Genomic DNA, 14638 nt, shown 5'->3' with positions numbered 1-14638 from the left:
ATATATATATATATATATATAAAATATATGTATATATATATTTTCAAATGTGTTTGGATCTGTAGAAACCTGTACAATTGTATCATGTTCAACTCTAAAAGTCCGTCGTCGATACTTTTTACTTACGAAAATTTGAGATTACAGAAAATAAATAAAAAAAGTGCTATCATTCAAGAGAGAGGATTACATTAAAAACCTTTATGTCCAGCACCAACTGCGTAAATTTCCTGACAGAATTTAGTTATACATATGTGTCTAAGTTTCCTAATATGCTCGCCAATCATATATAATACGAGTAAATGCTCAGCACCACCCAAGATTTATATTAAACCTAACACCTCATTTGTCTCCACCACGCTGTGCAAACAGTTCCTCCACATCAAAGGTTGTCATATACAGGAATGAACGGCCTTCCAGTCATTGAAAAATTACAACACTTTCGTTGTACAAACCTAGACTCGAACTGCACTTTATATCACAATACAATGAGAATGTCTAAATGTAAACAATTTTCAAGTTTCTGTGGATCACAGACACATTTCTGTGTATAAAGACTAACCATCTTATTACTGCAATCTTGTCATACTATGAAACTATCTCCCTAGCTTTACTATGTAGCCTTTATTTGGTGTCATTATATATTTGTCAAATCACTATTGAACTACATTAATATTGTACTCGTTGTTACCTATACAAAATTTGCATTAATTTTGTAACGGATGTGATACAATTTCACGATCTTCATTTATCTGTCTTCTTACAATATTGCATTTGCTCAAGAAATAAAGACATTTGTTATTATGTATTGTGTTATAATGAATTTCTCTACTGTTTATGTTTATTATTTATATTTTTTTATTAAAAGGCACCACATGAAATCTACTTTTATATTATAGTTTTATAAGACTATCCATATATCTGCCAGAATATCAGAGTTTAACAAGACTAACCGTCACTTTACCACGACGTACTTAAAGATCTACTTTATTGCTCCACAAACATCCAAAGACAAATTTGATTGACCTAAGAATATTAACTCTTGAATGTTTGGTATCCTATTCTTGATCGTGAGATTCATCTGAGTTTTCGCCTTCTTCCATCTTCAGCCAACAGATCTTCAAGACATCTGTTTGTCCTTCAGCGAGAGCAAGGTTACCAATGGTCTTCAGACACTGGTGGCTCAAACTTTTACCTATCTGCAAAACTATTTTTATTGCTTTCCAGTCTTTCTCCTCGAGCAGTCGTTTTAAAATCATGCCACTGTTGTCCTTGAAGATTTTTGGCTGATGATCCTGTGAAAATGGAAATTTTATCAGAAAAACTAAATGAAATAACAAATCAAAAGAAAGTAACTATTGCCAAGCCTAAGGAATAACCTTCGTATCCAAGTGTGATATAACCCTAGAACCCTTCTTGTGGTATCACTATGGCACCCAATTGATGGTATCAATCTTGTACCCAGTCTGTGGTATCACCCATGTACCCAGTCTGTGGTATCACCCATGTACCCAGTCTGTGGTATCACCCATGTACCCAGTCTGTGGTATCACCCATGTACCCAGTCTGTGGTATCACCCATGTACCCAGTCTGTGGTATCACCCATGTACCCAGTCTGTGGTATCACCCTTGTACCCAGTCTGTGGTATCACCCGTGTACCCAGTCTGTGGTATCACCCAGGTACCCAGTCTGTGGTATCACCCATGTACCCAGTCTGTGGTATCACCCATGTACCCAGTCTGTGGTATCACCCATGTACCCAGTCTGCGGTATCACCATTGTACCCAGTCTGTGGTATTACACTTGTACCAGTACCACGCTGTGGCCCCCTAAATTACCTCACTGTTCAGAGGGTTGATAATTAATAACAATGATCAACAATTAGCAGGCAACCAGCGAAGGTGCTGCCACCATAGCTGACACCACAACAATGCCAATATCCTCAGTAAGGACTCAATCACCTGGACTCGTATTTAATTGGGAGGGGGGTGAAGTTTCACTTCACTAATTGGGGAACTACAGGCTCAGTCACTCACCTGTTGTAATGAGCTCACACCCAAACTGAGCTCAGCCTGTCCTCATAAACAAAGGCCAAAGTACATTCCCTGCAGCCGCCAAACCCCCTGTTTATGAATGAAAAACGGTTTACACACAACATGTCCTCGACTCAAGTCCATTACATCCAGCGGTCGACCCCAGAGACGCATTCATAAATTTTGACATGGTGTTCATTCAATACTGGAATTTTCTCATATATAAATTAATATTATAATATATTGGCATATTGTGCCTACATATTCATAGGTTAGGTTAGGTGTTTATGTTCTGTTGGCGATTGTTTGTATTTGTAGTACATAGGTGAAGCATTTACAGCGTTGTGGTTGAAACAAAACTCGTCAGTGAAGCACTTGTTCCGTAAGTGTTCGTACGATATCAGTTATGAGTAGTCTGTAAATCGTTTTTCATTCATAAACAGCAGGGTTTGGCGGGTGTATGGAATCACTTTTGGGTCTTTGTTTGGCGGATGGGCTGACACACGACTCACAACTGATGACGTTCGAACAATTCCGGAACAAGTGCATTACTGACGAATTTTGTTCAAACCACAACGCTGTAAATGCTCAGCCCGTCCTCCAAACAAAGATCCAAAAGTGATTCCATCCACCCACCAAACCCCCTGTTTATGAATGAAAAGCGGTTTACACACGACTCACAACTGCTGACGTTGGAACATATCCGGAACAAGTGCTTCACTGACGAATTTTGTTCGAATCACAACGCTGTAAATGTTTCACCCACGTACTACAAATACAAATAATCGCCAACAGAACCTAAACACCTAACCTAACCTATCCTATACCTATATATGCACAATATGCTAATATATTATAATATTAATTTATACTTGCGAAAATTCTCGTTTTGAATGAACAGCATGTTAAAATCTATGAATGCGTCTGTGGGGTCGACCGTTGAATGTAATGGACTTGAGTCGAGGACGGGTTGAAATGCTTCACCCACGTACTACAAATGCAAATAATCGCCAACAAAACCTAAACACCTAACCTAACCTATATATGCACAATATGCTAATATATTATAATATTTAATTTATATTTGAGGAAATTCTCGTTTTGAATGAACTGCATGTAAAATTTTATGAATGCGTCTGTGAGGTCGACCGCTGGATGTAATGGACTTGGGCCGAGGACAGGTTGGTAAATGCTTGACCCACGTACTATAAATACAAATACTCGTCAACCGAACCTAAACACCTAACCTAACCAATGCTTAATTATGCACAGTATACTAACATAAAATAATATTTATTTGTATTTGAAAAAAATCAATTTTAATTAAACAGCAAGTTAAAACTGATGATTAGGTCTTTGGGGTCGACCGCTGGATGGAATGGACTAGGGCACAGGGCGGGTTGCTAAGATACAGGTGACTCAGTCTTCCCCCTTCACGTTACTCAAGTGTCTCAAGTAATTCCCTCATTACCTTTCTTCATTATATAACCAGCAGGTCGAAATTATCACCTTTCTTTCTCAATAAAGCCCTCACAGGGAACAAGAGGAAACAAACCTTTTAAAAGCAAACAATAAATACACGAAATGCAATAAATAAAAAATGATGTCTTGGACTGAGTCCTCAGCTCACCTCTGGACTCTAGGTTACAGCCTCATCCACCTTACACATCAATTAGCTTGGAATGACTTTGCCCATATCGTTTGCTAACATATTAACATCTTTCTCTGGTAAAGTAACCTTCTGCTGATTGTAATCATCACCTGGCGTGAACATCCATGTCTCAGTAAACCGACACAAACATTACATAATATGGCATAGTAACAGAACCATAAAATCTTCATTCAAGTGTTCCTCACATCTGTTATATCAAACCATTAAATTTAAATTGTCTCTTCCACCCAGCACTGTTCCTCCTGGGTCCCTCGTCCCTCCCACCCAGCACTGTTCCTCCTGGGTCCCTCGTCCCTCCCACCCAGCACTGTTCCTCCTGGGTCCCTCGTCCCTCCCACCCAGCACTGTTCCTCCTGGGTCCCTCGTCCCTCCCACCCAGCACTGTTCCTCCTGGGTCCCTCGTCCCTCCCACCCAGCACTGTTCCTCCTGGGTCCCTCGTCCCTCCCACCCAGCACTGTTCCTCCTGGGCCCCTCGTCCCTCCCACCTAGCACTGTTCCTCCTGGGCCCCTCGTCCCTCCCACCCAGCACTGTTCCTCCTGGGTCCCTCGTCCCTCCCACCCAGCACTGTTCCTCCTGGGCCCCCTCATCCCTCCCACCCAGCACTGTTCCTCCTGGGCCCCCTCATCCCTCCCACCCAGCACTGTTCCTCCTGGGCCCCTAGTCCCTCCCACCCAGCACTGTTCCTCCTTGGCTCCTGGTCTTGAGTAATCTTGCAGGATACTGATCTTGTTATCACCCGACATTTGAATACATCTTGGTAAACGGAAACAAACAAACACTCTCACCCCAATTCACTGCATCATCAATTCATTTACAATGGAATCCCCTAAACAACCAAACAGAGATGACGAAAAATCTCTGGTGGATCAATCCTCCTTTACTCAGGGTGGATCTCCTCTCTGACGAATTATTCTCTACAGGTTAATAGCAGTACGACCAAGTGTTCGGTCGCCTCATGAAACTACCACTCCTCACCTACCACACGCGAACCTGTAATTTCACATATAACAAAATAATATATCCTCTACAAACAACTGGAAAATAAATTAATTTAAACTTTTCACCAAAACTTCCCACACACCACTGCTCTCGGCAGCTGACGAAAATCAGCACTGCCAAGTGGACTCCCCCACAGCAGGCAAAGCCACACTGATCTTCCAGCATCTACTCAGCCGTTCACCAACCGTCAGCAAGCAAGCGAGCATCAGTCACTCTCGCCTCCATCATCTATTAATTCTCCAATATTATTTATTATTCACTATAAACATGGTTAATTAAGGTCACTAAGCATCACTATAAATCATTCAGCAGTTCTAATTCACCGTACACGGCGAACTGTAGCAAACAAAATGTTCTTACCGCAAAATTCTTAGTGCGATGACGCTGGTCTCCACACCGCCAGACGGCGCCTTGGGTCTACCTTCCTCCAGGTCACCAACAAATCTTCTCTCGACTGCCACTGTCAATTTTTTTTCTTCCCTGACTTGCGTGGGGGTCAGACACAGGCACCTACTTTGAGTCACCTGTCACAGTGTCCTCACCTGGGACACTGTCCTCACCTGTCACAGTGTCTTCACCTGTCACAGTGTCTTCACCTGTCACAGTGTCCTCACCTGGTACACTGTCCTCACCTGGTACACTGTCCTCACCTGGTACACTGTCCTCACCTGGTACACTGTCCTCACCTGGTACACTGTCCTCACCTGGTACACTGTCCTCACCTGGGACACTGTAACAGGTTTCCATTCATCCACTTGTACACCTCTATCATGTCACCCTTAATTCTTCGCCTGTCTAAAAAATGTAATTTAAGCTTTATCAATATTTCTTCATATGACGGGTTTCTAATTTGCCGAATTAACTTTGTCATCCTACGCTGGACGCGTTCTAGTGCATTTATATGCATTCTATCGTATGGCGACAAAAACTGAACTGCATAATCTAAATGGGTACGTGGGGACGCTAAGTGGGTACGTGGGGACGCTAAGTGGGTACGAGGGGACGCTAAGCCCCAGAAGCACCTCAAGGTAACCACACAAACCACAACTTGATGATACTGATGTTGGTGTTGCACCCACTTTCCCATATACAGGTGAAGTTATGAGTGAAAGTGAATATTTTATGGCTTATTTTGATGAGTCATTCATGCAACATCTTGTTGACGAAAACAACAGGTATGCATTGCAACTTCAACTTATTACCGGTGGCTTATTACCTGCTTCACGTATGACTTGATGGAAGGACACCACTGTGGCTGAATTGTATGTGTTCTTAGCTCTGTGTGTGCTTATGAAACTTTCTATGAAACACATATTACAGGATGTAATACAGGACAGGATTATTGGAACAAAGATTATTGGAATTAGAGCTGCTCCAAGCTCAGTGTTCAACAAGTACAAGTCATGAGACAGGCTTCTGATATTTTTACAGTGCCTACACTTTGAAAACATTGAAAATATTGATCAAAATTATCGACTTTGGAAAGTGCAAAAAAGTGTTTTGTAGTATCAGATGAAAATTTTATGATTACTTTGTGCCAGGACAGAATTATGTCATTGATGAATTCCTAGTTCTTTTCAAGATTACCTTACACTTCACAAGCTTGGCTACATACCACCATTAGAAACAAAAGCCGAAGGTGTATATGAGTGCATTGTTTGCAAGCATACAGAATGAAGGCACAGTAAGTGAAAATCTGTGTGGGCCTGGTGCATCGAGTGCAAAGTCTCGCAGTGTACCATGGACTGCTTATTTGATTATCACTTGTTTCTGAAGTACTGAATGTGTAATGCAGTGTATGACTGTAAGTAGTGTACAAAATTGTACATATTATAAATAAATTGAGTATCGAACAAGTAATATTGTGATGGTAAACATTTTTTATGGACACATTAGAGACACATATCACAGTTCCTTGGAACATTATGAACGTTCTACTGTGTACTGTCATGGGGTAAGACAAAGGGGAGAGCCTCGTCGAGCTCCACCAGTGATACTCCATCACTGCTCTCATACAGTACAACCTCTATTCAACACACGATATGGGACCAACCCCGGTGCACTGCAGGGCTGGATTTGTTGCAACAAGTGATGCCTTCAGGAAGCATTTATGTAATACATGCTTTTAGTAATATAAATCAAGAATATTTCATTGTTATAGACAGTTCTACTAAACTGTTCAATAATCAATCATACTCTGTCTTTATATACATTAGAGGAGACATACTGTATATAGTATATTGTATACAGAATTTTGCTTGAATCCTCTCGAGACGTCATTTGTAATTATAAACGCCTTGTGTGTGATGGTTACGAAGGATGCCATTAACTGTAAACAAATATTGCTATCCCCACCATGGTGGATACCAACCTGAGGGAGGGAGGGAGGGAGGGAGGGGAGGCAGTGTAAGAGGGTTGGAAGGCATTGAGGGAGGGGATGGACTTATGGCCAGTGATTGATGGAGGGAAGCATTAAGGGAGAGAGAGAGGCTGGGAGGGATAGAAGCAAGGAAGGAAGGGACACAGTGATTGATGGAGGAAGGCAGTGATTGAGGGGGAGGGGCATTGAGGGGGAGAGGTAGGGAGGGATAGAAGCAGTGAGGAAGGGAGAGTGGGGGTGAGGGAGAGTGATGGTGGTGGTGAGGGGGAGTGGTGGTGGTGGTGAGGGAGAGTGGTGGTGGTGGTGAGGGAGGGGAGGCCGTGAAGGATCGCTGACCAACCTTTGGTCAGACCAAACCATCCCACCCATACTGTATTAAATTTTTTAATCTTAGCTGTGCAATATTTATGCCAAGATATGTTATTTTCATGTATTACTATAGTACATTATTAATCATTAAAATGTTTTATGGCTTCCTGTTTCTGGGGGAAGCCCCTACAGCTCCCCGGAGCTATCCAGGCTGATATTGTTATATTAGACTTTGGCATTAGTCAGGGTGAAGGGAGTTCTTAGGCCTACCGGGGACCACGAGCCAGAACCTGGCCCCCTCAGAGAGACATGAGTGCAATGGCCTATAGAAATCCCCCCACAAGTAGAAATTCTACTTGTCTTAGGGCGCCTGACAGCTGGGTGGACATCGCTTCGGATTCGTAGTCCCAAGGTTCCGGGTTCGATCCTCATTGGAGGCATAGACAAATGGGCAAAAAGGTTTCTTTCAGTCTGATGTCCCTGTTACCTAGCAGTAAATAGGTACCTGGGAGTAAGACAGCTGCTACGGGCTGCTTCCTGGGGGGGTGTGACAAAAAGGCCTGTTCGAGGACCGGGCTGCGGGGACGCTAAGCCCCGAAATCATCTCAAGATAACCTCTCAAGATAATGGGGCCTAACCGGAGCAGGATATAGCTGAAGAACAACACCAGGTGTCTTATTGCTAACACTTCGATAAATAAATCCTAGTGTTCTATTTGCCTTATTGCGAACATTTATGCATTGATTATCTTTATTTTACGTTCTTACTTATCATAACTCCCAGATCCCTTTCACAATCCGAATTCACCATATAGCTCGTATCTTGTAACTATATCATCATTACCTAGCCACAAAACCTTACATCTGTCATCTTTAAACTGCATCTTCCAATCTTTTGACCTTTTCAAAACCCTATTTAGATCACCTTGAATTGATAGTCTTTTTCCGTGTTTATTTCCCTACCGATTTTTGTATCATTGGCAAATTTGCAAATATTGCTGGTAAAACCTGAATCTAAATCATTTATATATATATTATGAATAACAAAGGTTCCAGGATAGAGCCTTGAGGCACTCCACTTACAACATTTTCCCACTCTGACTTAACCCCATTTATTCTTACTCTTTGTTTCCTTTGGTATAGCCTTGCCTTAATCCAACTTAATATAGCAACCCCAATACCGTGAGCCTCTAACTTTTTAATCAGTCTTTCATGTGGCACTGTATAAAAAAATTTACTTCATTATTCCCTGCTCTGTTCTGTTAATCCTGTTTATTCCACTAAAATTAGTCACCCATAACACAAATACTGTTAGACTTAGATGCTATAGATATTTCATCCCATAGATGCTTTGCTTCTATCCTGAGTTTTGTGGCCTGTATATAGCTTCTATTATAAGATTTATAGCTTTTTTTGCTTAATTCTAGCCAGATAGTTTCTGTGTATGGCTCAGTTTTGAGTCCCTCTTTGAGACTACATTTCAAATATTCCCTAACATATATGGCTACTCCCCCTTCCTCGTCTCATATATATATGTGTGAAATAGTTTAAATCCGTTTATTTGATATCCAGCTAATAGTTCTCGAAATATCCATGTTTCGGTAAGTGCAATGATATCTATTATTTCTGTGCAAACAAGAGCATTAAAATCGATTATTTTGTTTCTAAGACTTTTACTGTTAATGTGATATACCTTAAGAGTATTTTTATTTTGAGGCCCTTCTCCTTCCCTGTTCATTTTGCCATCCCCCCCCCCCCCACCAATAAATACTTTTACTGCCTCCTTTCTCCATGTCAATTCCCATACCACTATCTATTAGCAGTTTAAACCCAAACAAACCCCTCCAACCACAGGTTCCAACGAGTTGGCAACAGCAACAACCCTAGCCCTGGATAAATGAGCCCCATCTCAATGCATACATGTCATTTCTTCCATAGAAGTGTTCCCAATTATCCATGAATGATATTTCATTTGATTTACAATATTTGTCCAGTCGGCAATTGACACCAAGTGCCCTCGACAACCATTTATTTTCAACTCCCTGTCTAGGAAGAATGGCACATATGATCGGGATTCCTCCCTTGCTGCTAACTAATTCTATGGCTGTCTTAAACCTCTGTATCAGTGCTTCACTCCTAACTCGTCCTACATCATTTCCACAGGCACTAATACAAATAATTGGTTTGTTCCCATTTCCAGCCATAATATCATTCATGTTGTTAACAATATCACCAATTCCAGCTCACGGATAGCGAACCCTTACCCTGTTCCCACTATCTCTGGCACAAAAAGCTCTATCCAAATACCTCACCTGGGAACCTCCCACAACCAAAATTCGCTTAAGTACTTCCTGTACTTTGTGAGCACCATGAGGGACCTGCGCTCCCTTCGTTGCCTTGACTTTCGAGCGAACTGCAGCCTCTGTACAACACTTGTCTTCCAGCACGGTGAATTGGTTGGAAGTCTTTGTAACATCTGTAGGCGGCTTTGTCAGTCTTCTTAAGACCCCTGTCTTTACGACATTCCAAGGCGAAGACTTTCTACTCCTGCTCTCCTCATTTGCTTCTCTTTTATGTTGTATCTGTTGCATCACCCTTGTACCTAGCCTGTGGTGTCACTTCTGTACCCTGCCTGTGGTGTTACTTTTGTACCCAGCCTGTGATGTCACTTTTATACCCAGTCTATGATATCATCCTTTTACACAGTCTGTGGTATCACCTTTGTACCCAGTGTATGGTCTCATACTTGAATCTTACCGGCGCCACTGGCATTAAAGTCCATACACGGTTTTGCTCTCAGGAAATCTCACAGAACACATCTTGTTTGGAATAGAACATTGCCTCTTTATTCTTCAGTTCATAGATAAACAATGTTGCTGACTATTGCTCTCCAGCTAGTTGGTATTATGTGCACCCTAGTGCACAAACTAGCCGGTGACGGGGGTTCTCGAACGGGACTCGGACCGTTGCTCTCCGTCTTCAGTCTCCTATCCCATCAACCGTCACGTTGATGGGTTACACCATACTCGCATTTTATGCTGGACAGCCCAGAACATGTTTCTGGTGTGGCCTTGGGGGCACCAGGCAGCGGACTGCACTGGTGTGGCTCCTGTGAATTTGTTTTGGGAGGAGTTTCCCCCGTTGGTGGCTCCCGATCTGTCACCTTGTGATGGTGTGGTGTGGGAGGCTTCCCTACCGTCTGCCGCCCCTGTGGTGTGGCCGATTTCATCGGCCTGCGTGCCTGAGGGTGAGGCTGGTGATGTGGGTGGTGGTTGTGCATGAAAGCTCGCCCTCACGATCGGCTTCCTTTCCTCCGCCGGCTCCCTCGCCTCCTCCAGCGGCGCCTACCCCCGTCTTTGGTGTCAGCTGTGAAGTGTGGACTTATACCCTCCGTCGCTGTGCTGCGGGATCGCGCAGTGCACGGCGTGGTGCGGCCGGCGGGGGAGGGGGGGGGGGGGGCTCTCCTTTGGTGGCTCCTGCTGGTAACGACAGTTCCGATGATCAGCGGCCTGTGAGAAAGCATTCTCGGACAGTTTGGTGAGTGTCGCCCCCCTCGTGAGTGAGCTGCTGTGCGTGAATATGGAGACAAGAGATTCTGAGGGCTACTCTTCTGTGAAGGGCGATGTTGGTGTGCGGGGGACTGGTGTGGTGCCGGGCGGCGGTGTGGGCCCCCTGCGAAGGTAGTGGGGGAGGTTCACGTGTATCCTGATGGTGCTGGTGCAGGTGTTTCTGTGCCTCCTCCTGCTGTGGGGTCCCCAATGTGGGGGAGGGGGGGTAGTTCTGCCTCCTGTGCCGGATGGTGGAGTGTCTCGGGGCCTTGTAATGGTTCTCAAAAAGGATGTCCAACGTGGGGGTTCAGTGCCGGTGCCTGGGAGGGTGGGTATTCTTGATATTACCTCTGACATATACCCTCCTGTGAAGCCTCCTCCCGAGCTGCTGCCCCCAGTGTTGCCGCCCCCTTCCAGGGCTTCTGTGCCTAGTTACGATGTTTAGCCTGTTGATGTTTTGGATGTCGACAACCTGCCCCTCGTATGGGAACGGGTGGCACTAGTCCCCCTTTGCCTGTCCACTATTTGGGTCCCTCGAATACATGCCTTTGTGTCCCGGTTCTGGATGATATGGAAAGCCCTCGAGGGCGGTTCCCTCCTGCTCACCATTCTGCTGTGTGGCTTTGTTGGGAGGCGTGCTGTGTCAGGTTTCCGGAGGCGGAGTATCCGGATAAGTACTAGTTGGGATGGCGTGTGTCGGGGTGGGGGGGGGGGTGCGTTTCCCCCCTCCCCTTCGGGACCTTCTTGGTTGTGTGTGGTGTGGTTGGCGTGTGTGTTGCTCTGTGTGTGTGTGTGTGCCTTCTGGTATTTGTTTTGTGTATATGCCTTGTGTTTCCTTTTGCCGGTTCCTGCATGTTCTGGTGTTTTTTCATGTATGCATTGGGTGTGGTTCTGTGATGGGTTCCCGGATCCTGTGCATTCCGGTGTTTGTTTCTGTTTGTGTGTGTGGGTGTGGCTGTTTTTTCTTCCCGGTTCCTGTGTGTTCCGGGTCTGTGTATATTGTGACGATAATCTCTTTCAAGAGAGATTGAGCCTGCTCTTCCCTCCAAACTACGTCCCTGTAACAAATAATATAGAAGATATATCCAACAAGTACAACAACAAGTTTTGCCCAGAGTGCAAAACGTATCCAACACCGGCACACCTGCTCGCCTCCGCCACCGTGAACCGGCAAACTGCTTGTCCATCGCCTGCCTGTCGCTGATTGGCTGGTGCCCTTCGCACCTGCCCCACCACCCGCCACACGAGCTGATGTCTGGGCCACTGCGACCTAGGGAAGACAGAATATATCGTGCTCCACACAAGTTGACACGTCTCATTGGTAGACTAAGCCTTGGCTTACGTGTACTAAGGGAGGTGGCAGCTTGAAGCCAATATTCCTGCATCATTATTTCCTTAGCTATATTTACTTTGCTATTATTCACTTGTCTTAACGTAACTTTTCATTTGCCAGTGATTATTCTTATTATTTCGTTTGTTGATTTATGTTACATTTTTATGCCCAATTTTATTCATGTCTTGCTTTTCTAACGTAATTAAAATTTCATTGTTAAATTTACTTGTGTTTTGTGTGTCTTCCCATTACCTTACCACAGATGAAAGTTCCAGCTTTTTTCTTTTTTTTTTCTTTATGTGACGAGGCCATACCCCTAGCTTTTGAAACAGCCGAACACCAACGCGTTACCGTCACATAAAGTGGGGGCCTGTCCGGGAGCTTCACTCAGGAACTGGTGCCAAGTAGTAATTTATGGTAAGCGTATTTGGCTTTGGTAACGTAGCTTTTACTATTTTTCATATTCAATTTCATTTTTATATGGTGCTGTGTGTATTGTGCATTCCGAGAGTAGCATATGGTGAAGGTGAGACAACTTTGGATTACGTGGTGACTGTAGGCCTCAGTCATACTCTTAATTGGTCATCTCTCCCTCCATGTTATTACTCGTGTTTACCATCTTTTGTCCCTTGGATATTTCTCATATTTTTGACAGATCATCATATTGGTACCCTGGTACTGTGGTCTGCCCCCGGGTCAAGTGCACCTAATCTTCTGCAATCTGACAGTAGGAGGATAAAGAGGGCCATAGTTCCTCTCGCACGAATTTTAGTTGCTGAATTGGGACCTCAGCAGCAGTTCTCGTCACCAGTTGACACCTCGCACCCCCTACACGTCAGTCAGAGATGATGATACATACATATTGGTAGGGAATTAGCTTTCTTTTTCAGAGCAACAAAGTTCGCTAATTCTGTAAGTATCATATTAATTTCAGTGGGAAAACTTGCTTATGTCCTACAGAGACTCGGCAAGGTATGCCTACATCCTTGGACTACCAATTTTACTTTTGAGGCAATTAACTGTTTCATTTGTTTTAGAAACTCAGTTTCACTTGTTTAGTAGGATTTTCTTGCCCTTATCCTCTTACATGAGTACCGGGTACAAGATTTCCTGCGACCTTGATTTAAATTAATCATTTAACATCTTGTACTTAACTTTAATTGTTAAAGATTCCACAGGATAGGTACCAGTTGCCACGTTGTCCTGTTTCTGACATTCACTATATAACAACGGTATATTCGTTGTGCATTTATTTGCTAATTTCACAATGTTTCGTCTCCAAGCTTTCCGTGCAGATCCAGCAGGTGAAATAGGGACTTTAAGTCGTGCCAAGAGGACTGAATTACAAACTCTTGCACATGAGTATCAACTAGAAGTTCCCTACCAAGCCAACAAAAATGACATACACAACCTGTTACTGGCTCACTTCTTAGAGCAAGGTAAGATTGCAGATAAAACTATATTGCAGATAAAACTGATTTGGCAACGATGAAACTCAAACTAGAGCTGGCCAAGATTGAACGTGAGCAGCAAAGGGAAGCCCTCGAGCAGCAAAGAGAAGCAGCTGCCATACGATGGGAAGAACAAGAACGTGAGGCTGCCATACGGAGGGAAGAACAAGAACGTGAAATCACCCTCAAGGAACGTGAGGTTGCAATACTCCGTGAGCGGGAACGAGTACAGCTTGAAACAAAACGACGCGAATTGGAGATTCAACGCGAACATGACAAACACCAAGCGACTCTGACTATGGAATGTCGTCAACGAGAATTTGCGTTTGAAACTTCACACCTCGCTCAACGCCAGCAAGCTACTGCCAATCTTCCCATCAGTTTTAATATATCACATGCAAGTAAGTTAATGCCATCATTTGTAGAAGCAGAAGTTGACGTGTTTTTTACCACCTTTGAAACCCTTGCTAATCAACTCAGTTGGCCTGCCAACCAATGGGCCACACTTCTCAGAGTACATCTTACAGGTAGAGCTGCAGTCACACTCAGTACTTTGGCGTCTGAGAATGACTACCAGACTCTGAAACAAGCAGTGTTGGACGCCTACCTTCTCTCCACCGAAAGTTATCGAAGGAAATTCCGTGACCACCTGAAGGCAAGTACCACTACCTTTCTCGAGTTTGCTAACACAAAACGGAGATATTTTATGAAATGGCTGGAAGCAGCACATGTCTCTACTTTTACAGAACTCGTCAACCTGATGCTAGTTGAAGAATTCTTGAGGCGTGTGCCGCCTCCTGTCCGTCTATATTTAGCAGATAAAGAAGAAACCGACTACCTGAAGTGTGCTAAGTCGGCTGACACTTACAGCCTCATCCACCGGCTGACACCAGAACCATCCTCCAGTAAGAAA

The 14638-nt window shown here is 43.9% G+C and overlaps 1 protein-coding gene across 2 annotated transcripts in view; it reads right to left on the bottom strand.

Annotated features, from left to right (window-relative positions):
• The window catches only part of LOC123769187 (uncharacterized), a 179604-nt gene continuing 164966 nt past the window's right edge, over positions 1-14638 (bottom strand). For both annotated transcript variants that reach the window (XM_069317003.1, XM_069317001.1), the window contains one exon: positions 1-1292. In XM_069317003.1, the coding sequence (XP_069173104.1) occupies positions 1056-1292 (237 nt within the window). In that variant the 3' untranslated portion in view covers positions 1-1055. The remainder of the gene's footprint in view (positions 1293-14638) is intronic.

Source organism: Procambarus clarkii, chromosome 86 (genome assembly GCF_040958095.1).
Source record: "Procambarus clarkii isolate CNS0578487 chromosome 86, FALCON_Pclarkii_2.0, whole genome shotgun sequence".
Taxonomy (NCBI): Eukaryota; Metazoa; Arthropoda; class Malacostraca; order Decapoda; family Cambaridae; genus Procambarus; species Procambarus clarkii.
This window is presented reverse-complemented; position numbering and strand designations above follow the sequence as displayed.